The 25260-nt window shown below is 41.2% G+C and overlaps 1 protein-coding gene across 1 annotated transcript; it reads right to left on the bottom strand.

The window, feature by feature from the left end:
- Window positions 1-435: 435 nt before the first annotated feature.
- LOC309333920 (inter-alpha-trypsin inhibitor heavy chain H4-like) lies at window positions 436-25260 on the bottom strand. The gene is made up of 22 exons (XM_081847901.1): window positions 25182-25260; window positions 24309-24469; window positions 23835-23939; window positions 22082-22244; window positions 21870-21980; window positions 21631-21759; window positions 17962-18078; window positions 16614-16782; window positions 15485-15610; window positions 14495-14676; window positions 13578-13760; window positions 11218-11357; window positions 9589-9734; window positions 8732-8770; window positions 8573-8635; window positions 8114-8194; window positions 6504-6545; window positions 5682-5822; window positions 4070-4241; window positions 2782-2936; window positions 1862-1949; window positions 436-607 (listed from the first exon to the last, which is right to left on the bottom strand). Exons 1-22 carry the CDS (start codon window positions 25254-25256, stop codon window positions 529-531), a joined length of 2667 nt encoding a protein of 888 aa, XP_081704027.1. The 5' UTR covers window positions 25257-25260; the 3' UTR covers window positions 436-528.

The raw sequence follows: 25260 nt of genomic DNA, 5'->3' as shown, positions 1-25260 counted from the left end.
ATTCATGCTGTCCAATCTTAAATTGTTGTTATGGCCTAATCTGTATTGAAATTGTCCTTTGTTTTTTCTGGTGTTATGTTTCGCTGACTAGCTGTACAAACCAATCTGGTCTGTGACCGTTTAATAAAATTTGATTTGATTTGACTTGTCATGTTACTGAACTCAGCAATATTACTGAACTTGTCATGTTACTGAACTCCTGAGTTAGGTAATGCTGGGGCTTACATAATCAGAAATTGAGTAAGTTACACAGGCACTCCAGTTGCCACCTAAGCCTCCCTCCAAAAATTAATATTTCCCAATCAAGAGATTGTGGCTTCCAATAGATATTGGCCCTTAAATCAACATTTAAGAAAGTATTGCATGCTGCTAAACTTCCCACGCTTGTCAAGGGTCGCTACAGTTTGAAATATGATGAAACAGAGGACAAACATTCCTTTACAATTTTAATAGTTATCACTGAAATGAAATGTAATAGTTACACTTAATACAAAAGATGGACATTTTTACTCCTTTAAATGCTGTTCTTCAAGGAGTTATATCCAGTGACCAGCAGGTAAAATTGACATTGGCTCCCCGTTCAATCCTGTAATCTTTCTTGTTTTGCCTTTAAAATGAAAGAAAAAAAGATCAATGAGTTCCCATTGAAAGTAAAAGCCCCCTTGAAAGTCATATGGTCTTCTCAGTTACTCCCCTGCAAATGATTTTTGTTTTAATGTAACTGCATTTACAGCCTTTCCCCCAATTTTTGCTAGCAAAAACCTTTCCTTTGCAAATGGGAAGAGCTAGGAATGAAAGGATCTGCCAGTTTCACTTCTCTCCATTTCTCATTTTTTTCCATCTTAAATTCAGCCCTCCACATTTGTGCAGCAATTCACAGTATAAAAATGAAAAATCCTCATGAAGATTCATCAACATTCAATGCAAATTTCTCCTAATAAACACATTTTGGGATGTGTTTCTTACACATTTTTGAAAGCAATTTCCTCTAATATAATGCATTCTGTATGTCATTTTCACTAACATTTGTATGCACATTTCCCCCTAATATATGCATTTTTGTAAATATTGGTTGGTTGGAGAACGGCATAGCAAAATTCATTTGCCCAGGCAGGCGCATTATGTGACCCATGAGAGCAGCAAAACAACAAGACTGTACAATGGTGATGGGATAAAATCAGGCCAAATCTTTATTGACAGCAGCAGGCAGGGTAAGGGTTGGCATGACATTGGGTCCAAGGACTCAATAAGCCCTCCCCATTGATGTTAACCCCCCGATCCTTCACAAAGTGTAACTCTTTTTTATTGGCAAAGACTGGTGGAACTGGCCGAGGAAAGCTAGTAACAAGGGAGAGGTTAATGAATGTGCTGAAGACCTGAAAGGCATGGGGATGACTCAAAATTTTTGAGTTGGGGGAAAGTTGCATTTCAAGCATAAAATAATTTTTTTAATGTTCATAGAAAAGATGTGGGTTATTCCTTGAGGGTCCTTAAAGGGCCACAAATACTTTGCTGATATGAAAATTCATAGCAACACTGTTCTGAGCTGCGTTTGCAGAGAAACACTTCCAATTTACTATATTTTATTACCACTTTAATCATTCTTCATGTAAAATACTGGGCCCTCCCAAACTGAAGAACGGTGTAGGGTATGTGGTGAGAAATGCCCGGTCTATGGACGTCAGGCCTCCTTATTTGACCTGCCAGGCCATTTTAGGCAAGCCATACCTACCTTCCCGACCCATGATGTTATATAAAATCTGGCTCAGCTGAAAGTGTGTTTGCAGACATATCTCCAAAATAACTTTCAAAGCACTGCCCAAAACAAGGTCTACAATGAGTGTTTTTCTGTGCCTTTTACCTTGTGAAACTATATGATTGTTCTCCTACAGTCAGTGTCTTCGTTCTATTGCTGTGTATCTGAAGACTTTCATTAGAGTAAAACTGACCTGGGGAACACAAATAAAAACACAGGAAAATAACTGCAGTTCTCAAAGCTATGTTGGAGCAGCTGCAATACGCGTCTCACCCTCCTTCCAATAAAGGCTAATTCCTGCTTGATTTTAGGATACATTTGACTACTGTCTAGTCTAGTATTTATCTTGATGGAAGTATTTTTTTTTGGGGGGGGCAGCTCACCATGGCCTCTGACAGGCCTATAGCAAACAAAATGGATATACTGCAGTACACTTGCGCCTACTATGAATAATAATCAATAATTAAACATGAGAAGGTAGTTTTACTCATAAAACAACAAGCTCAGTGTTTCTCCGAGTTTTCTCTAGACATTTATTCAACACTTGTCCACTTTTCTGAGGTGGAGCTGCCTTGTATGTGAGGAACGGTGAGCCCCAAGGAGGAGGCAGCCATGGCCAAGAGGCTGTCATGGGTTCCCTCTCCAAAGATAGGAGTAAGAACATCAGGTTGGGGCTGGAAACTGAGGAAGATCTTCGGTGGCTCTCCTGACAATCATGTCAGCACCACCACCCCAATTCTCACAAGGATTGGTGTAGTGACGGAGAGATTGAGCTGTGAACTAAACAGTTGCCAGTTAAACATAACTTAAGGTGTCATGAACTGACTAGGTGACTTAGGAAAGCCACTAAACTAGGGCTCCCCTTCTCATCCCCACTTCATCTGAAACGTAGAGACATTCATGCTCATTTCCTTTCAGAGTTGTTCCAAGGATATACAATATTAAGTTATAGTGCTACATCAAAACCAAGCTTACTGGTAAATAGCATGAGGATTGCTACTTCATTGCAAAATCTGAATACATACCAAAAAGTCCAGCAATGTTGTTAGAAAAAAGTTCACTATTCTTGAAGTGCAAGCCAAGGAAATTAAGAGGGTTCTTCATATAGTAAACTTGTATTGTGATACCGTCTAGTCCTGATAGTGAAAGACTGCTTTCCTTTTCAGTAAGAAAGCTCAACCTAGGAAGGAAGTGATGCTGTTATTTCTAAATATATACATGTTGAAATAAATGAATAAATATTAATATATAGAAATATACAAGAATGTCAAATGCTTGTAGAGTTGTATCACTACAGTGGTACCACAAGCTTGGCTGGGCTTGTGGTGGCCGCACTCCCAGGTGAGGGAGACTGGGGCGGGCCTAGCCTAGCCTGCGCTGGGAGGGACGGCTTTTACTTTTACCTCAGCCGAGGCGCTGCTCTCATTTATCTCTCCTGCCCCCCCCTCCCTCAGTGCGGCAGTTTATTAATATTTTGTGAAGTAGCAAACAGGAAAACTGAACATCACAATAAATCAAACAAGGTTATACTCAACATAGACAATTTTCTCCACATTGTGAAGTATTTCCCCCTTCTTCATGAAGCTGAGTAAGACCAGGGGAAGACGAGCAGTGGAGCCGGATATTGACCATCTCATTAGCCAAAAGCAGGCCCATATTTCCCACTGAAATACTTATAAGTTTATGTTGATTAAAATCATTTTTCATTTTAAATATTGTATTGTTTTTCCTTTTTTTGCGCACCACAAATAAAATATGTGCAGTGTGCATAGGAATTGGTTAATATTTTTTCCAAACTATAGTCTGGCCCCCAACAGTGTCTGAGGGACAGTGAACTGGCCCCCTGTTTAAAAAGTTTGAGGACCCCTGTCCCAGGCAGCAGCAGCAGCGGCGGCGGCAGCGGCGGCAACAGTCCTTATGAGGCCCTAGGGCAGATGGTGAGTGGCAGGAACGGGGCCCTTAGGTGCTCCTCAGGGGAGTTCTCCTGGACCTACTGAGTTAATTTCATTATTTTCTGGCCAACTAACTGCTTCTTGCCAGGCTAAGCTAACATATATTATAAAGCTTCTACCTCAATTCATAGGAAATTAAAACGCTTTGTTCAAAGAGAAAACCAATATTTTTTAAAGTCCCAAAATAAGGGAATCCACTGAATTTCACATTACTGCTGTTATTTGGATGCATGAACAGTTCGGCTTGCACTTTGAAAAATTATGTAAGTTTAGGAGTTCAAGAATGTAAAAGTAGCATTAGGTATAGCCTCAAAGTCAAACCAACCAACACTGAAAAGAAACTGAAAATATCAAATTTTACCCTCTAGTTGTTAAAGATGCATTCTTTGTCCATGGGAAAGAGCTCACATTGCCCTGATCATTCAGTATAATTTCTCCCATTGACACGTTGATTTGCACATTGGGTGTCTGATAGATTACGTTGAACTCCACAAACTTTCTGTTTTCTCCAAGCTTACCAGTCACTTGGATCCCTGAAAATATATTAGTCAAAATAAATATGAGGATCATATACAAGAAACATATTGTTGTTCACTAAGCAACATTTTAATATAAATAAAACTGTGATATAAGCTCAAGAGCAACAAAATCCATGTGTTACCACCATTTCTAGTCCCCTTTTTCAAATGCCTACTGAAATCACACAACTGACCAGAATTGCAAGGGCTACAGCAAGAACCAGATGACGCGACTAGCCTGTATTTATAGCTATCTATTCATCTCTCCAAGGGACGCGGGGGGCGCTGTGGGTTAAACCACAGAACCTAGAACTTGCTGATCAGAAGGTCGGCGGTTCAAATCCCCACGACGGGGTGAGCTCCCGTTGCTTGGTCCCTCTCCTGCCAACCTAGCAGTTCAAAAGCACGTCAAAGTGCAAGTAGATAAATAGGCAGGAAGGTAAATGGTGTTTCCGTGAGCTGCTCTGGTTCGCCAGAAGCAGCTTAGTCATGCTGGCCACATGACCCGGAAGCTGTACGCCGGCTCCCTCGGCCAATAAAGCGAGATGAGCGCCACAACTCCAGAGTTGCAAATTGTGTGGCAAATTGGCATGGCCATATGGTTTTCGCCTACCTAGTAGCTATTGTCACAACTTTTTTGAGGTTAGGCACTGGCTAAGCCTTTGTTTGGTTGGAGGGGAGGTTGTTGCTTCACCTGCCCCTCCTCAGTAACGGTAGCCTGTTAAAGGGATCCGGGGTGTGAATACTGTCTGAAGGCATGGACTAGGGCCATGTCACAGCCTACGGGGACCCCTCGGGGTGCCGCTATCTGACATAAGTTATAGGGCACCTCCTGTCGGTGGTTTATCCTTCCGTGGACTCCCTGCAGATGGGCAGGAGTCAAGATGTAGCCTGGCTTCACCTCAATGCCTAAGCCAAACCACTCACATCTGTAACCAATAATGTTGTGGCCTATTTGAACCCATAAACGAAATATTCTGTGTCAGAGTGATTTATTGATCTCCTGGGAACTTTGTGGTTTGGGTACCTTGGCATGCAAGTAAATTATGAAGTTGGACCTTCAACTTTTAAAACAAATAGTGCTATTTTGACCTATGGACTACGAAATCATAATAAATAGGAATAAATAAAAATATTAAAAAGTGAGACATTTGAGTCAATGTGCAGGAAGGATTCCTACAATGAAATATGTGAAACACTTTGAACAATTGGAATGAGACATGTAAAACCATGTATTCTGACTAATGCATGATATTAGCAACAGAAAACCATGTCACAACATTTTTCAGTATAAGCTCTAGCTCTACAAGACCAATAGTGTTGAGAATTCCCTGGTCAGTAGTTTTGATGTATTTCATTGTCAAATAAAATGCACTCACACAGATTTCTGGAAGCAACCAAAATGCTTGACATGAAAGTTGGGGAGTTGACAGCAGCTTACATTAGAAGCCTTACCTTTGTCTGTATCAGTTAGCAGGGTTATGGGTGTTTGCAGCTGTCCATTGATATTTAAACAAATGGGATTTTTTTCATGAGTCAGATGAAGAATGAAACTTGGATACTCATTAACAGCGTCTGGGAGAGACTGAAGGTTGCCTAGGAATCAGTAGAAACCAAAAAATATTGTCATTTTTAATAGTGCAATTTGTGAGTTTGGACCTGCCTTGCCAAACCTTCAGTGAAGTCATGCCAAAACTGCATTTGGGTCTTCCATATTGATTCCAAATGGTGGCTGGTAGCCCGTGGCCCAAAGTCATCCTGCTCATATATGACAAAGCCCTCGTAGAGTGGACTTAAAATTAAGCGATAGAGACAGGACAAGCACTAAGGAAGGTGACACCTTGAGTTTTCTCAATTCCCAAATCACACATGCTACATATTACACACACACTCTTAACAAATCTGAAAAGGTTGTCTGTGGGGGTTTTTTGATATAAAAAAGAACAGCAACCTCAGAAGGCTGCGAATTTAGGAAGAGAGGAGCTGCTTTATACTGAGTCAGACCATTGATCTATCTGTCTCAGGACTGTCTACACTGACTGCAGATGTTCTCCAGGGTTCCAGGCAGAAGTCCTTCCATGTCCCACCTGGGGATGTTGGGAGATTGAATTTGTTCTGAGGAGTGGCCTGGGTGCTGCTTAACCTGTTCCCCACCAAACATTTCCCCACCTGCTCCCCTCCACCTTACCAATGGGATTCCAAATACATGTATCCATATCAGAAACACCTCATGGAGGGGAAAATATATTAATAGAGAATAAAGTGTGAATTACTCACCAGGGTGACTCCCCAGCAATCTGTATGAATAATCCGCATAATCTAAATAACCCAAAAAAATATAAATTGTTAATTTTCTGCTGTTATACTGCATAGGTACTAGATCAACCTTCCATGACCTAGTGTCCTCCAGAGATTTTGGACTATGATTGCCATCATGTCTCATCGCTGGTCATATGGACTGGGGTTCTGTTTTTTTTCTTCTTATTTTTTATTTAGCAGGATTCTTATTTTTTATTTAACATGTCCCATTTAATGTATAGGGACACATTGCTACCCCTAAATTTTTTCCCTAATATACTTTTTAAATCACTATCACTATGCAGCAAACAACACTGCCAAGTGGCTTTTAAATGCTATATATCTACTGCCAACTACATTTGGCTGAAAGATTCATCTAGGAGAAATGCCACTTGATGTCCCTGAAACAGGGCAAATTCTGCTAGGCAAAAACACTCAGAAAGTGAACATTGGCAGCTTCATGCATATTTATTCTCAAGGAGAAAAAAATAAGCATTCCTCCTTTCCAAGAACACTGAACCTAACATTTTGTGGGTGTCATGCAATTTCACACTGACAAATTCAGGTTGCACAACTAAAGCATATTTGATGCTCTTGGACACAGAGAGAGACTTTTTGCAGTAAAGAATGTGGCAGGAAAAAGCACTGGAAATTGTGAGATAATAAATGTTTGATGCAGCACTGCGCAACCTCCCTGCAAACAAATCAGAATAAATCTTCAATAAACCAGAGCCATTATATAACCTCTCTGAAAACATTCTGCAAACAAATGAGGATGAATGCTCAATAACCTGTCATGAGGAAGCAACGCTAAGCCAATTATGAAGCAGCTATTCACATGAAGGGAAAACAAAAACCTGGAAGCTGTAGTTGGGAGCAAGGACCTCAGGACCTCGTATAAAGACCCTCCCCACTTGCAATCCTTCCCAAGGCTATGTCTGCCTCAAGTTGCGACTAAGAAAATTACACCAAAACCAGAGTCTCACAAAACTGATTAATCATAGAATCAAAGAGCTGGAAGGGACCCCAAGGGTCATCTAGTCCAACTCTCTGCAAAGCAGGAATCTTTTACCCAACACAGGGCTCAAACCCATGACCATGAGATTAAGAAAGAGAAAAGGGATTATTGAATTAGTGGTAGTTTTCCTCTGCCTCGCATACCCAGCTGTGGGGAGCAGGGAGAGGAAAATGGTGAGTGTAGCACTCCTCCAAGAAAACAAACAAACAAATAATCTTTAATTCTTAAATATTGTGCATTGAGTGTGCTAAGAGTGTATACTCCATTGATTTGAGAGGAAAGGGCCAATTCTTTGCAATCACCAAATTACAAGAACACTAATGTTGTCCTGTCTGCATACTTGTGGCTAGACCCACAGCACTGGCACAGAAAGGCTCATACATGCAAGTGCTGTACTTAAAAGTAGGAGGCGGGCCCAACCATCTGTGGAAACAGAAAGCTGTGATTTTTACGTCCATTATAATATGCCACCATTGGCTCCCAGGGACCAACTATTTTACAATGGCTGCAGAAGAAGGAACACAGAGTACAAGATAAGCCTAAACCATACAAGAATGTGATGGAGCATTACCGGTATCTTGAAAATCGGTTAGAAGAAATTGTGGATGGAAATCGAAACCGGTATCTACTTGTGCTGACCAAGATGTTCTTACTGAAAAAGAAGGAAGTGTTTCAATATGCATAAGTATGGAAGCAAAGCATATTGTACCCTAATACAATTTGTGTCCATACTATCCCTGACATAAATATAATCCTTCTAGTCCCCCCCCTCCTTTTTCCACCTGCACACATTGTGTTTCCTGCTTCACATGGCTGTGTCCAATGGCTCACGAAGAGAAACCCTGCTTCTGGCTCCGCTTCTCCAGAGAGAAACAGAGCCACTCTAAGCCCATATGACTTCAACATTGCTGTTGGCGGATTTTTAGTGACTCTGCAACTTCTGTACAGGAGAGAGATAAGTGCCTCAATTCTCAACACTCCAGAAAACAGACTGTGGAGCTGTAGCTGTAAATTTGTGAAGATTTCATACCGTAACTCCCAGCGTTGTCAAGAGGATCGCTACCTCCTACGATTCTAGAAGATTTCTTCATGCCTATGAGAGAGTCTCAAGGTTAGATCATTTTTGTCACAGTATATAAATTCTTAGGAATAAGTTACTGGTATTTAATTGTTGAATTAGATTACATACCAAACGTTCGATCTGCAACAGTGTTTACATTCTCATTATCTGGTCAAAGAAACAAAGACAGCTTCAATGGACTGTAAGCTTCATCTCAATTTTTATTTCTCCTGTGTTTGCCCCTACTGAATTATGCCATAGCCTTTGGGTGCTATTGGGAAGTAATGTGTGCTAATCTGTTACCTTTTTCGACTGACCTTTTTGAGAAACCTATTCCACAACAATAGTACGATTTCACAGTTTTGGCGTACCTAAATTGCTCAGTGGAAACCAGAAAAGATATGTCACCAACGTTCCTCATACTCATTCTAGATTCATAGAAATCAATAGACTTAAGTTACTTATTACTGAAGTTATTGGATTTTAATGGGTCTCTGTATGACTTAACAGACAATCACTCACCAAATTCTATTGTTGAAAACCACAAACCAGATCAGGAATAATGCCAAAGAGTCTGCCTATTATATCATTCTAAGCATTTCACACTATTTTCTATTGTCGGACCAAGGGAAGTAATAAAGGTAAAGATAAAGGTCCAGTCTGCCAGGGATTCTTTAGTTGTGTTTTCTGGCATCCCTTCAAACTCTACAGTTCTATGATTCTATGAAAGGTATATTCAGCACCAGTAACATACCCGTGCGATCACATCAGTGACGTCACCTTTCTTCACATAATTATAAGCTACATTTATCATTATCCTTGTCTCAATAGTTATCCTTCTATCTGACTGTTTTATCCACTCTCCCAACACGCCCGCATAGCCAGAGCTCTCAACTCATTCTTCTAGCACTGAACTTGGATGAGAGTCAAAAGATAAATGCATGTATCACTTCAGTTTGAGATGGGAGCAATTTGTTCTGATTTACCTGCCTCTGTAGGCTTGTTTGCCACCTCTTGAGCATCAGGTTTAGTGACTACCATGGAAGTGAGAGGTGTAACAAATCCAAACTTCAAGGAGATGTTCAAAACTTGAGCTTCCAGGTTTTCCCGCTGTTCTCCATCAGCTGAAGCACTAGGATAGAGAGGCAAAATCTGCACTGTCTGCTTGCTACACATGATCCAGTGAAACAAACTACAGAGGCTTATATACACTTCTGGTTTTATGTTAGGAATGTTGGCTTGTATCCAACTAGATAACTGCACACACAGAACAACACTCATAAGTGTAACAGGACTTCCCCTCGCTCTCCTACCCCCATGGGCCCCCTACACCAGCCTCTAACCTGCTCAGAAGGGTTTGGGGGGGGGAACCCAGAATAGATTTGGGGGGACAAACAAGGGGAGAAGATGGGGGGGGGAGTTGTGCTGTGCTTGCAGACATTGTTTCATGTGCACAGTAATTGAGTTTGATACAACCTGCTATGATTTACACCCTCTCACTGAAACAGACATAGCCACACAATATATTTAAAGCACATTTATACAGTCATGGCTTCTCCCAAAGAATTCTGTGAATGTAATTTTCCTCACAATTCCCAGAACCTATAACAAACTATATTCCTGGGATTCTGTGGAGGAACTTATGTCATTTAAATATATATTTACATTAGTATTAGGATAACAATATCAAATATATAAAAGAATATATGGGCTAGGGTATTTTTGCATGTATTCATATAATGTTTTTTCTCTCCTTCACACAGTTGTGTGTTCTTTGTTCTTTTCCCCTTTTTTGCATCACTTTATTGCTTTGTAATTGAAAAAAATTCAATAAAATATCAATTTTAAATATATGGTATGGATGTGACTGCAATAATGAAAGCCAAGGGATTATCAGCATGAGCCAAGATCTTGCAGAAAGAAGTGTTTCTCAAGTCACTAAGCAACTATTACTCACTTTGTGTTATGAGTTGCGAGGGAGTAGACCCTTCTAATCCCTGGATCCAGCAAGTGTTAAAAACGAATCAAGGATTCAAATTCCTGGAATAGCCAGGCTAGCTTCCTGGTGAGGTCATGGACTGTTAAGGTAACAAAAGAAGTGGATATTTGCCAGACAGCAAATGGGTGCCCCCCCCCACTTGCTGGTAGTTAGAAAGATAAAGGCCAGGGTTGGGAGTTAAGATATGGGAGCTAGAATCTGGAAGCAAAGCTGTGGGCCGGGAAGCCAGAGAGAGAGAGAGCCATGCCTGATTTCTGTTGGGATCCAAGGTTGTGGCTATAGGAGAAGAATAATCCTCTTGAGGAGTTCATGCTGTGAACCCCTCCATCTGTATGTGTCTGTATGTACGTGTAGAATATACAGTCATACCTTGGATCCCGAATGCTTCTGTAGCCGAATGTTTTGGCTCCCAAACGCTACAAACCCAGAACTGGAAGCTGTACTTTGGTTGTTGAACATTTTCAGAAGTCGAACAGATTCCATTTGACAACCAAGGTATGACTGTATCATAAAGACACCACAGCCTCATTCCAAGGGGAACATGAACCCTAGATAAGCACATAGAACCCCTGGAATCTCACATGCTTCAGAGCTTGCAACACTATTATTAGCTTACGATTTTTCTAGCAGCTGCTGAATTGTCAAATAGGCCCATAATCTCTCAATGAAATTTCCAAAGATGTATTTCTGATGCTGAAATACTTGCTCCTTTTCTCTTATATTTGCCTCTTCTTTAAGAGTAAGTTCACTGGCATGCTGGAAAGCGAACGGGGAGTGCGAGTTATTCAAAGTAACACTCAATCTGAATATAAGCAACACATACTGTTTTCTGCACAAACTGATGGTAGAGGGGAAAACCTATTTATGCAAACTTTTAAGATTGGAGGGAAGAGAGAAGAGCAGGCATCTACTGCATTCATGAAAACAACAAATTATGAATATAACAATAAAAATAAGATAAAAAAATTCCTTCCAGTAGCACCTTAAAGACCAACTGAGTTAGTTCTAGGTATGAGCTTTCGTGTGCATGCACACTTCTTCAGATACACTGAAACAGAAGTCACCGGACCTTTCTATATAGTGAGAAGGTGGGGAGGGGTATTACTCAGAAGGGTGGTGGGAATGCGTGATTGGCAGATAGCTGCGATGAGCCTGTTGACGACTCTTAACGACTGCAATAGGTCTAACAGGAAAAAGCAAGGGGTGAGAAGGTGAAAAATGGCTTTGTCATGTATAATGAGATAAGAATCCAATGTCTTTGTTCAAACCAGGTCTCTCCATAGTTTTAAGTTTGGTGATAAGTTGCAATTCAGCAGCTTCTCTTTCCAGTCTATTTCTGAAATTCCTTTGTAATAGAACAGCTACTTTGAGATCTTGTATAGAATGTCCTGGGAGACTGAAGTGTTCTCCTACTGGTTTTTCTGTCTTGAGAAGCTGCTGAATTGCAACTTATCACCAAACTTAAAACTATGGAGAGACCTGGTTTGAACAAAGACATTGGATTCTTATCTCATTATACATGACAAAGCCATTTTTCACCTTCTCACCCCTTGCTTTTTCCTGTTAGACCTATTGCAGTCGTTAAGAGTCGTCAACAGGCTCATCGCAGCTATCTGCCAATCACCCATTCCCACCACCCTTCTGAGTAATACCCCTCCCCACCTTCTCACTATATAGAAAGGTCCGGTGACTTCTGCTTCAGTGTATCTGAAGAAGTGTGCATGCACACGAAAGCTCATACCTAGAACTAACTCAGTTGGTCTTTAAGGTGCTACTGGAAGGATTTTTTTTATTTTGTTTTGACCATGGCAGACCAACACGGCTACCTATCTGTAAATAAAAATAAGACAATTGTGAGCTCATGTTTTTGCTGGAGATGCTGAGATCAAAGCGTGCATGGCTGCCATGTCCCCCTCATGCTGCCCTCCCCGAGGGGTCTTGCAAAGCAGTTCAGGGCTGGCTCAGGGAGGGTGGCTGGAGCAGCCCGCCCCCCAATGTGCCTGGAGCGCCCCGTCAGCCCCCTCCCTGCTACGCCCCTGGTTGCATATCTTTAGGCTCCAGGCAAAACTGTTTCTTTTCAACATACATTTGGCAGATTAACCTTCTATGGCTTCTTAAATGTGTTTGTGGGAGGGAGCGACATTGGTTTGTTTTGGTAGCAATGCGCTCTACATGGGGCTACCTTTGAAGGTGACCCAGAAACTACAATTAATCCAGAATTTGGCTGCTAGACTGGTGACTGGGAGCGGCCGCCGAGACCATATAACACCGGTCTTGAAAGACCTACATTGGCTCCCAATACGTTTCCAAGCACAATTCAAAGCGTTGGTGCTGACCTTTAAAGCCCTAAATGGCCTCGGTCCAGTATATCTGAAGGAGCGTCTCCACCCCCATCGTTCTGCCAGGACACTGAGGTCCAGCGCCGAGGGCCTTCTGGCGGTTCCCTCACTGCGAGAAGCCAAGTTACAGGGAACCAGGAAGAGGGCCTTCTCGGTAGTGGCGCCCTCCCTGTGGAATGCCCTCCCACCAGATGCCAAAGAGAACAACAACTACCAGACTTTTAGAAGACATCTGAAGGCGACCCTGTTTAGGGAGGCTTTTAATGTTTGATGTAGTATAGTACTTTAATATTTTTTTTGGAAGCCACCCAGAGTGGTTGGGGAAGCCCAGCCAGATGGGTGGGGTACAAACAAACAAACAAACAAACAAATAATAATAATAATAATAATAATAATTTTTATATCTGTTTTATTATGTATTATGTATTTTGTATTCTCATTTCGTATTTTTCTATTGTAAACCTCCCTGGGATATTTGGATGAAGGATTTCCCCCCCTTAAATTTCAAATACTTTAAAAAATCATAAAAGGAAAAGCAGAGTTTTAGTTTCAAAGCAGAATGTACCACAGAATGTTGGGGAAAGAAAAATGACTACGCAGCCCAAAGTCGTTCATACAAAAGAAGCAATTTACTTACTCCTTTAGCCTTAATTTCCACAGGAAGATCATCAACGTCATTGCCGAGCTTTCCAGCTACAACAATTTCAGAGCCATCAAAGAGCAACTTGAAATTATTCTGAGTTACTTCCAGTACGGCATTGTCTGGGTACTTCATTTCAATCTCTTTCAGGATAGGCGTAGCTACCTCTTGATAAAAGCCCTTGAATGAGACAGACAGAAAAGGTAACCATAGGAACAAATCCCATTGTCAGAAGCCTGCACAAATGCTTCTGTTAATGCAATGAGACTCTCCACCACTCTCCTTCCTCCATGTGCCCCCACACCCTCCAAAAATGGCTCTGGGGTGGTCAGGAGAACCCCCAGAACAGCATGCATAGGAAGCAGAGAGGGGAAGGCTCCGTGTTGACGGAACGTTTTCCATAGCACAACAAGGGACGCAGGTGGTGCCATGGTCTAAACCACTGAGCCTCTTGGGCTTGCCAATTAGAAGGTTGGCGGTTCGAATCCCTGCAACAGGGTGAGCTCCTGTTGCTCTGTTCGAGCTCCTGCCAACCTAGCAGTTCGAAAGCACGCCAGTGCAATTAGATAAATAAGTTCCGCTGCAGTGGGAAGGTAAACAGTGTTTTCGTGCGCTCTGGTTTCCGTCACGGTGCTCTGTTGTGCCAGAAGCGGTTTAGTCATGCTGGCCACATGACCTGGAAAACTGTTTGTGGACAAACGCTGGCTCCCTCGGCCTGAAAGTGAGATGAGCGCTGTTCCCCATAGTCGCCTCTGACTGGACTTAACCATCCAGGGGTCCTTTACCTACCTTTTAACTTATAGCACAACACTGAATTCCCTTCCATAGAGAAATATTTTGGCCTACCTGAAGACAGTTTTGAGATTCTTCATTTAAAATATATGTATATGTTTTGATTGTTGTTTCTCCCCTACCTGGAGCTGCAAGGCTGCATCTGAGTCCTCGTATATACGGCGAGCCACTCCCCCATTTTCTAAAGCCATCTTCTCCAAAAATGTGTAGCTGACGTCAAATCCAAAGCCAAGGCAGTAGAGGAAGTACTTCCCCTCATTAGCTTCCCGTATGTTTCTTTGAATTCTATCAATGTTTGTTTCACCTGTCATATATGGGTATAACATGTGAACACACCCCGGCCGCTCATAAAATAATTAAATATGCTGCATTTGGAAGGAAACAAGCAGATGTTGGGAGTATGAAAAATATTAATAAGTTTACAAACACCCACTGACTTTTCAATTAAAGAAAAAACTTAGAAGCAAATATTGGATATTTGTGTTCAACTATAATACATACTTCTTCTGTACCAAGAAAAATGTTTTGTATTTAGGATTTCCTGTTTCTTACTGAGAAACTGCAGGAGTATTATATTGTAGCCAGATAAAGGCTATATTGTTTTTTCCCCATCTGGCACTCATACAATCTAGTGAGTTCGAAGTAAATGAAGGTGTGAAAGAGAGTTATAAAGCATGAGGAAATTTTGTAGACTTATACGGCAACCTGATATCTGGAGGATATTCTGTGTTCCCACTTAGGCTGTAACTGCTTGAAAAAAGTTCTGCTGAGGATCAGTCTGTGTGTGATTCTTCAACTCCTCTCTGTTTAGCACCCTCCTCTCTCTGTTTAGACTTTTTTGCTTATTTGATTATCTCTTTGTCAATTGTATGGATATGTTGAATGTTTAAGGGGCTTGTAAAAACCAAATCCAAAGATATTGGGAGAATCTTTACTGGAAGGTTTGAAACGGCCAATTGTTGAAGAGAAAGAGAAGTAGGAGCTTGAAAAGGGGGTCACACACACAGAGAGAAAATGTCTAATTAAAGTAATTGTTGATAAGTATGCATTAAAAATAAAAAATATAAATGAAAATAATAGCAGAATGTGTGGCTTTACTGTTTCTAACTCACCAGTAGTAGGTTGACCGTCTGTCAGCAAAATTATCATGGAAATGCTTTGGTCTGGCAATAGCTCAGCTGTGGTGTCTTTGTCCAGTGAGTGTATTGCCTTCTGAAGAGCACCATTAATATCTGTTGCTGTAATGGGAAAGAAAACAGGTCAGTGGATTTGACCAGAGATTTATATTGTTCGTCAGAGATCTAGTGAGGATGCTTCAAAGGTATGGAGGGAGAGAGACAGCCAGGGCCATCCCAACAGTTAGACAGTCTTGAAAAGGCAGCCAATTAATGGTTATTTCATTTCTTATTTGCAGTATTGTGAAATCCAGTCCATGAGTTTTGAACATACAAAGAAGACAAACACAAAAGAAATAAATGCAAAGTTACTGAAATCACTGGGTATAGTCAATAGTTTCACAACTGAATTAAGAGAAACAGGCAAATTAATTTCATTCAATCTTAATGTTGCTGTTAAATAAATAAATAAATAAAGGCTTTATTTTCATCCAGCCCATGTTTTATGTGTGTTCCAGTTTGCCAAGGTCTGGCGGAGTTTTAACCCAGGCCTTAGAAAAATGCTCTAGAAACTAGGCGCTAGGGTGGATAATGCTATAGATTTCTGATGGGCCTTTTCTCATGCCTAAGGGTTGTTTGAGTTCTTAATAAAGTGCTTTGGCATGTCTTGCATTATTACTGCAATGTTTAATTGCTGGGGTGGGAGGAGGGGCCCTTGTGGGATATTCTATTTCTTGTGCCAAAATATCTTGACTTGGCACCTTGGTGGGCATTTGCTCCTGCATCGAAGGCAAGATGTTGCCCTGGGGATATGGGGAAAGAAAGCAAAAAGACCTAGACTAGTAGAAATCTATGGCTTAAAGAAAAGAAAATAGCACTAAGTCCACAAAGAAAAATCAAGAGACAAGCAAGTTTAGACATACAGTATGCAAATGGGAGTTAATACACTGAACAATTATAGAGGAGGAATATGGTCATATTTCTGAGCATAAAAATTAAGAAGCTGTTGAATGAATAACCGAACACCTGAAAATTAGGTATGGACTTTTAAAATATACTGCAGTGAGCATTTCTGATTAAAACTCTGCTGAAAAACTTGACAAGTCTGTTCAGTTGACAAACTTACTTCCTCCAGCAGAAATGGTCTCAACATGTCGTTTAGCCCGTTCCACGTTGTCCTCTGTAGCTTGCAACAAAGAGGAAGTCCATAACCTCACAGTTCCACTAAAGAGAACTAAGCTAAAGTAATCTTCAGGATTAAGGTCTTCCAAAATCCTTTTCATTGCCTCTTTTGTCTATAAAAAGTAATAAAGCAATGTAATTTCCAGTCCCAGAATCAGAAACTTAACATTAGACATATTTAAATAAATATTTCTACAGAGTATGGGTCTAGCAGCCTAATCCTTGGCACGCCTGTTCATATAGAAGTCCCCCTGTATTTAATGGAACTTATTCCCCAGTAAGTGGACACAGAACTGCAGCCAAACAACTATGTATTTTTCTTTCCCCCCCCCCAATATGGAAGTGGTTTTGTGCAGAAAAAAATTTAGCCCATGAAGCCGGTTGAAGGACCCTGCATGTAGAAGTTGCTGTGGGCAAGGTGTGTCCCAGAACTGCTTTGGTCTGTGTTGTAACTGATTTGGTTCCCATTTTAAATTTCATTCTAGGCCATTAACATCCCTCTTTAATATCATTTGCTAAGGTCTAGAAAAAAAAGACAAGACAAGGGACTATGTCCTCTTTAAACAGCATGCTTGTAGCCTTCTCTTAAGTAAATTGACTTGACAGAAAGCAACTTATCCAGGAAATTTACTCGAAGAGGTGGTACTATGTGGCTGGTTTCAGACTGTAGTAGAATTTACATGCTCTGCTGCTGGTCTTCTAAAGTAAATTCAGTCAAGAGAAGGTGTGGCAATGTGTCGTTACACATCATGCACTGCTGTACCTCTCTTGACCCTTGAGATTCCTCCCAGAAAGGCAATTCTAGGGTTGTAGCAATAGGGCTGTTGCATCTCCAGTGCTTTATGCATACACAGACCCAATTGATTTCCAAAATATGGCCTAGCTTTTCCTGGGAGATGCTTGAGGTGCTACAAAAGCCAGCAAAACCTATTGTACCAGTGAGAGAACAACGGAATGTGTGGACCCTGGGAATTGGCAGTCCTACAATACTGCTTTCCTTACTTTAAAGGCTATCTTGCATAAACAGCCAAGGAGGCAGTGGGCTTGAAAAATAGGACAGGGACTAAGTCCAAACTACTGTAAATGAGCAAGGCTCTAAGGAGCTAAAACACTTGTTCTTATGTGCCTCAGCTCTCAAATCTCAAAGAGAGGAGCAGCTTGGTCTTGCTGTGGGATAGCAGACTCCATAAAGATTCGTTGTGAGAGATACTGCTATTGTCACTGGTAATTAACATAGCGTTGGCGTAGCATGGCACAAACACTAGAACATTTTCTATTTGGAAAAACATTACCTGCTGTATTTTCTTCCCCCACATAGATCCACTCGTGTCTATGACAAAGACCACGTTTTTGGGAAATGCTGGCATTTGACTGGGTGCAAAATAATGCACAAAATATCCATTAACAATCTGAAAACAAAATAAGTGGTATTAAGGTATTACACATTCATATCACAACACAGCAGTGTATAAAATAAGTCAAACTATGGAACTTGCTCACACCGGTAGCCGTGATGGCCACCACCTTGGATGCTTTTAAAAGAGGATTAGACAAATCCATAGAGGATAAGGCTATTGATGGCCACAATGGCTATTTTCTGCCTCCACAGCTTCTGAATGCCAGAAACCACAGGAGGAAAGAGTGTTCTTGTGCTCGAATCCTGCTTCCTGGTTTCCCATAGGCAACTGTTCAGCCACCGTGATAAACAGAAAGCTAGGCTACATGGGCCATTGGCTTGCTCCACCAGGTTTTTCTTATGCTCTTGCTTTCTTATGACCACATGTCAATTCAACTATATCATGTGCGCAAAAACCCACTGCATGAGCTGTACAACCAACCCTTTAAATGTAGGCTAATCCAGGCTAAGGCCCGAAAAAGACCCAATATGGAGGCCAAATGGCCAAAATATTGGGAAATATTAGAAAAAGATGGAGACAATTGGAAATTGCAGAGTTTGGAGAAAATGAAGGATAAGGTGCGAGACTGGTTACATTATGCTCAGATTAAAGAAGTTTTTAAAAATGACAAAAAGTTAGGGTTCCAGGTGGAGAAATCGAAGTTAGAAACAGAATTGTTAGAACCAAAGACCAAGGTACTATCTAGAATGTATAACTTGCTGCTAAAATGGAATACACAAGACGAAATGGTTAAATCGGCTATGATAAAATGGGCACAGGACATTGGGCATAACATTATGTTTGAGGACTGGGAAAGGTTGTGGACCACTGGGCTGAACTTCACCGCATGTAATGCTCTGAAGGAAAATGTTATGAAAATGATATATAGATGGTACATGACCTCAGTTAAACTTGCCAAAATATACCATTCGTCTGATAATAAATGTTGGAAATGTAAGGAAAATGAAGGAACATTCTTTCACCTCTGGTGGACATGCCCTAAGGTGAAGGTCTTCTGGGAAATGATATATAATGAGCTGAAAAAGGTATTTAAGTATACCTTCACAAAGAAACCAGAGGCCTTCCTTCTGGGTATTGTCGGCCAGAAGGTGTTAAAGAAGGATCGAACATTTTTCATGTATGCAACAACGGCAGCAAGGATTCTCATCGCAAAAAACTGGAAAACTCAAGATCTACCCACACTGGAAGAGTGGCAGATGCAGCTGATGGACTATATGCAACTGGCCGAGATGACCGGCAGAATCCGTGATCTGGGAGAAGAGAAGATGGAGGAAGACTGGGAGAAATTCAAGATGTATCTACAAAAACATTGTAATTTGGTTGAATGTTAAGAAGGATGCTAGATTATAAAAAACTGGTCACCACTAAACTAGATTTAAATTTGATGATAAGTGAGACTAAAGAAAATATAAAATTTTTTGGAAGAAGTGCTAGATTATATTTGAATGAGTGGACATGAGATTGTAAACAAGTTGATAATTTGTTTGGAAAAAATTTTTAACGATGTAAATGGGAGCGGGAGACGTGAGGGAGTCCAAAGAAGTGATGAAATTGTTGTGATAGAAGTAAGATTGTTTATTATGTGTGCATTTATATTCAAAAACCTTAATAAATATTTATAAAAAAAATAAAAAAAATAAATGTAGGCTAATCCAGCCTCATATAACCAGCATGCTTGAATCTAATTACCGTTTTTTTCACCCTATAGGACACACTTTTTCCCCTCCAAAAATGAAGGGGAAATGTGTGTGCGTCCTATGGGGCGAATGCAGGCTTTCGCTGAAGCCTGGAGAGGGAGGGGGGTCAGTGTGCACCGACCCCTCTCGCTCACCAGGCTTCATGCAGATCTTCGCAAGCCGTGGGAGAGCTGCGCGACTTCGCAACTGCGCGAAGTTGCACAGCTCTCCCACGCTTGCGGATAGCAGCCTGTTCTGGGGGCTGGGGTTGGGGGAAGCTCGGGCTTCCCCCACCCCAGCCCCGCACCTGGGGGGGGGGGAAATAATTTTTTCCCCTTTATTTCCCCCAAAAAAACCTAGGTGCGCCCTATGGGGCGAAAAATACAGTAATGCATGAAGGGGTTAAGGTCATAGAGTAACCTGTCCCAGCCGGTTTAGCCTTTGTAACTTCCCCTCACATTGGAAGGAAATAGGTAACCAAGCTTTTGTTCCTTCAGTCTACATGTGAACATGGGTGTGAGAAGCTTTGAGCAGCAGCCTCTTTTGTTTGAGACAAGTATGGAGTCTGAAACAAACATTTTCCTATACCAATAGTTTAGGACAGGCATAGGCAAACTCGGCCCTCCAGATGTTTTTGGCCTACAACTCCCATGATCCCCAGCTAACAGGACCAGTGGTCAGGGATGATGGGAAATGTAGTCCTAAAGCATTTGGAGGGCCAAGTTTGCCTATGCCTGGTTTAGGAACTTTTACCATTTTGTAACCAAGCTACATTTTGCTGCCTCTGTATCTTTTCTGAATGCTTTATAGTAAGGCACATTTATCTGACCCAAGGAGAGTTTGTAAGTACAGTGGTACCTTGGATTAAGAACTTATTTCGTTCTGGAGGTTCATTCTTAACCTGAAACTGTTCTCAACCTGAGGTACCACTTTAGCTAATGGGGCCTCCCACTGCCACTCCGCCGCTGCCACACGATATCTGTTCTCATCCTGAAGCAAATTTCTTAACCCGAGGTACTATTTCTGGGTTCGCGGAGTCTGTAACTTGAAGCATCTGTAACCTGAAGCGTCTGTAACCCGAGGTACCACTGTAAACCATTTTTATAATTTACCAGATGTGGTCTCTTTCTATGCCAGGGGAAGTGGAAAACTTTCAGAAGACATTTTAAAGGGAGACATTTTGGAATTCGCTGAAAAGGGCACATTTTAAGGATTTACATCCTATATTATTACACTTTGCTTTGCTGCATGTTTTGCCATGTTAAATCTCTGCTGGAGTTCTCCCTTGCCCCAAACTTGGATCTTGACTTCTAGAAATTTTTGAGCAGATGAACTGAAGACAAAGCAATTAGCAGTGGAAACCTACATAGGTCTACTGAAAAGTAAGTCCCAACAGGACTTTCTCCCAGGTAAGTGAGCATAGGATTGCAGCTTAAACCAGCCTATTAGATAAACACATCCACTTTACTGGTATGTCAACAGGGTTTGTGTTCCTAGAGATACAATATTTGTCTTTTAAACTGAGATTAGAGACCCTTTGCCTTTGCAGTTAGTTTTCTGTGGTGAAATTACTGTAGGGATGTCCTTAGACTACATGAAGACTAGGAAAATGAGAAGCCAACAACTTTTTGTCTAAAGGAAGTTGCTGTTCTCTTTCTTACTAAAGAACCTGGAAAACTGACTGGAATATCTAAATCTCAGGAAGAAGATTATGCTACAATTCAGTTCTGGTTCTTTTTCAAACAAAAGTTTAGGGGTTGCTGCCTGAAACTAAGATTATACAATTTGTAAATAGGCCTTTTCCTATGCCCCCCCTTCAATTCAGCTAAGTGATGCCTATTACTCTGAATTCTCAGTATTTTTTTACCTGTATATCACCTGCAGTCTCACTCCTTTTAACATCATAACGTATGAGAAAATCTCCATCGAGCAGTGTGTCATCCACTCCAGGGGTTTTTCTTTGTTGATCTATGGTTGGTTTAAATGAAATGTGGGCCTAAATAAGAGCCACAAAAGCAAACAATCAGTCAAACTAGAATAGGAGGGCCAGTGATTTTTCTTTTTTTAAAAAAGCATGCTAAGTCTTGTAGTCCCTATAATGCATACCTTTGTCTCATTCTGCACCTTTGTTAGAGCATTGTTCAGTTCATTGGTGATGAAAGTGCTCTCAGTTTCCAATGCACTTATACCTTGTGGTTCAAATATATGGGTGTCAATCTGAAGAAAATAAAAAGATGCTTCAGAGTCATAGCCTTCAGCTACAACATGGGGCCAGCAATTGGTGTCATTTATAGTAAGAGCCTCTTTCAAGAATTTACCTGAAATTGTTTAACAAGTTGTTTGGGCTTGACCTTGATCAGCAGTTCGTACTTTCCCAGCTTTCGCTTTAGAAGTTCCTCGTATGTGAGTTCAAAGTTAACTTTGGCAGCTGCTGCAACGTTGACTGAAACACGAAACTGTTCTAGTTTTCTTCCGGTTGATCTGAAGGGAAATGAGGAATTTAGGCTTTGTGCAAGAATTTGGCAGCTCATGCTCAAGTTTGTCTGGGAAATGAACTCTTGAGTGATATTAAGTTGTGGACATCCACTAGCAGAATGGACTTCCATGTGTCATGAGATGTTTCCTTTATCTCCTTCCTCTGCTGATGTTGTTTGTGTCCCACAAATCTTTTCCAGGGGATATGGGGACATTCAAGAACAGATTTGGAATGCATAGGGGCCTGCAAGCGGGAGAAGAAGAATGAGATGTCCCACTACATGAGTAGAAGTCAACTCACGTGGTACTGGATTTCGAAGTAGTGTAGTATACTTGTACTGATATGGGAGTGGAAATACTGAAGGCAGGCCTCTTATACTTTTAATAGTTGTGTATAAGAGGGAATTCTGACAGGTGTAGTTTATCTTGTAGAGGAAAATGGCACCAGTGGTGTCTTTCATTCCTCCACAGAGTGCTGAAATAGCAGGATCCAAAGCACCAGGGATCCATGGAAATTGACTTTTCTAGAGCACCTGAATAGGGATGTTAAGAACTCTGCAAGCTACCTGTCCCTGGTCACCCTGTGGATAAGACACTGCTGAACTTCCAAAAACTTGGGACATGACATTTCTAGAACACCTTGTGTCTTTTTGGAATAATAAGTGCCTCTCAGAAATGACAGTCTCCAAGGATCCTTGCTGGGGGGAAACTTCTCAGGGAAACAACAGTCAATTCACGATGCAGCTGAACATTATCATTTGTAAAGTTCATATTTGAAATATTTGAACTTCAGTGACATCACTATGCAATACCAGTGAGTGTTTGATATGGTGTCTGTAACTCTTAGCGGGTTTACTTCAAGAAAGCCACAAATAGCTCTTTTAGATCAATTATAATCTAGTCAAATCTACACTCTTTAGAATGTTACAATTTGGGCATGCTGCTAGGACTGTAAAATGGAGATAGAGTGAATTGAGTCCTAGGTTCTAAGAATATTGGGTTGGATCTGCAACTGTGTGAGCAAAATGCCCCTGGCATGATGGGATCTTTTAACTCCTTTGCTCTGCAGCCCCTGAAAGCCCTTTCTAGAAGGTGACGAGATCATCTTAAACAGTACAGCTGCTCCTTCACTTCATTTCCATTGCTGCTGTCCCAAGCCACAGCTTACACTGAGGGCACCTGACATTTAGGAGAGGTTTCTGAGCAGGTGCAAGGCAAGAGAGACAGAGGCAGAAGAGACCTAGTATATCAGCAGAACTTTGGCTCCAACCCATCTTGTCCTTAATGTTTTGCTGAATGATCACAGTTGGCCTGCATTTAGGGACAATTTTGCTCACAACATCAGGTTTGGTGACTATTTCTTTTCGCCTTTCCCTTTGGTATTGTTGTGTGATTATTTGATCAACCCATTTGGTCTAGTGTGCATTTACTTGACCCGCTTCAGCTTTGGGGAATGATGTCAGCGGTGCTAAGAAGTAGTGGCAATGTCTAGTAAAGCAGTTGGTGTAAGCCACTTTCCAAATATTCCTATACACTTCTATCCTCTCTATGGCTTTACCCATGACTGCAATGGCGGCAGTGGGGGGAGTTGCTTACTTGACCAGTCCAGCACTCTGTCCTTGTGAAACCGCAGCGTCATACTGATCTTGTGCAGATTTCTTCTCCTTGATTATTCCAGGATATGTTTCTCCATCTATTGTCCTTAAAAAACAGTGTTTTGAACAGTTAAAGTCATTAGAAAGAGGTAATGTCCTCTTATGCCCCTGTCCTCTTCTGCAGCCCACCTATTCCTCCCAAAAAACTGCTCTGGAGTTCAGAACCATGTGGGAGGTGATGTTGGGGGAAGGTGAATTCAGTTTCAGTAAGACTCTGCTTTTATATACAGTATTAAAAGGTGAAAATTGCCCCCCCTTCCACTCATTGGGACTTTCGGTTGATGGCACTGGAACAGCTTACTGGTTGCAACTCACTTCCTCAGCTGGAAGAAGCCCTTCCATTCACAGAATAGCTGGGCTGGAGCAATCTTTCTAACTTTTAAGAGGCCCCAGACATGAGCTTACAAAGCCTTACATGCTAAAGTTTGTGATGAAAGCTGACTTGGGTAACTCCACTTCAAAAAGAGCCTCCTTGGATTCATTTGCTCTGTTGACAACTCTGCTGGTGATTACTGTGTGGGCATATCGTGAGGTAACTTTGCAGTCCACATGCAGGCTGTAGATTTCGATGGCATTCTGGAGAAGAAGAGGAAAAGATTCTCTGAATTCTGACAAACTTCTTCCACACCAAATGTATTATTGTATGGCAAGATTTCATCAGCTCATTTAGTTGTCAGAGCAAGGAGAGAGTGCATTCATTAGGCTTCCACTCTGGCAGATGATGTTCATGCTCCTGCCCTAAAAAATTGCCCCCTCCACTATGCCACTGGTCAGGTCATAAGTCCACCTAGCTCACTGTTGTCCTACACTGATTAGCAGGCTCTCTAGAAAACCTGGAACCCTTGGCATGCAAAACAGATACTCTTTTCACAGAGTTATGCATCCTCCAAGATTATAAATTAAATTAGTAGTTTATATACTCCCATCAGTATTTAACACAACCAGTTTAATAGCAGTATTAACTAAATTAGGGTTAAAATCATACATGAATTAGATTCCCAACCCCCTCTTTTTTCATGTTTCCGAACTGCATTCGGTAACTTGATAAAAAGAGGGGGAGGGGAATCTAATTCATGAGTATTCTACTGATGTGAATATTTTAAGGTCAGGGAAAGTAGTCATGGAAATCTGCTACCCAAGAATAAGGACTTCCCAATACGTGCCATCACCCCAAACCCCACATGAAATTAAGTTCTTTAAAAAAAATGGATATTGCAAATTTATGTACATTTCCCCAATATTCTAAAGACAAATGAGACATCTCTAATTCAGAAAAAGGGACAATTACCTCAGGTGCCGCAGGTTCCACAAATACTTGTAGTGAAGAAAAAAACAGCCAAGCGACAAAAAAATGCCTGTCCATTTTG

This window comes from Podarcis erhardii, assembly GCF_964252035.2.
Source record: "Podarcis erhardii genome assembly, chromosome: 2".
Lineage (NCBI taxonomy): Eukaryota > Metazoa > Chordata > Lepidosauria > Squamata > Lacertidae > Podarcis > Podarcis erhardii.
Note: the sequence above shows the minus strand (reverse complement) of the source record. Positions and strands in the feature narration are given on the sequence as shown.

Coding starts and splice junctions, on each gene's coding strand:
- LOC309333920 (XM_081847901.1), bottom strand. CDS start 25,256: ATGGACAGGCATTTTTTTGTCGCTTGGCTGTTTTTTTCTTCACTACAA. Junction 23,940..24,308: donor TTCATCACAAACTTTAGCAT/GTAAGGCTTTGT, acceptor CTGTTTTTTAAG/GACAATAGATGGAGAAACAT. Junction 8,771..9,588: donor AAACAAGCCTACAGAGGCAG/GTAAATCAGAAC, acceptor TTCTTTGACCAG/ATAATGAGAATGTAAACACT.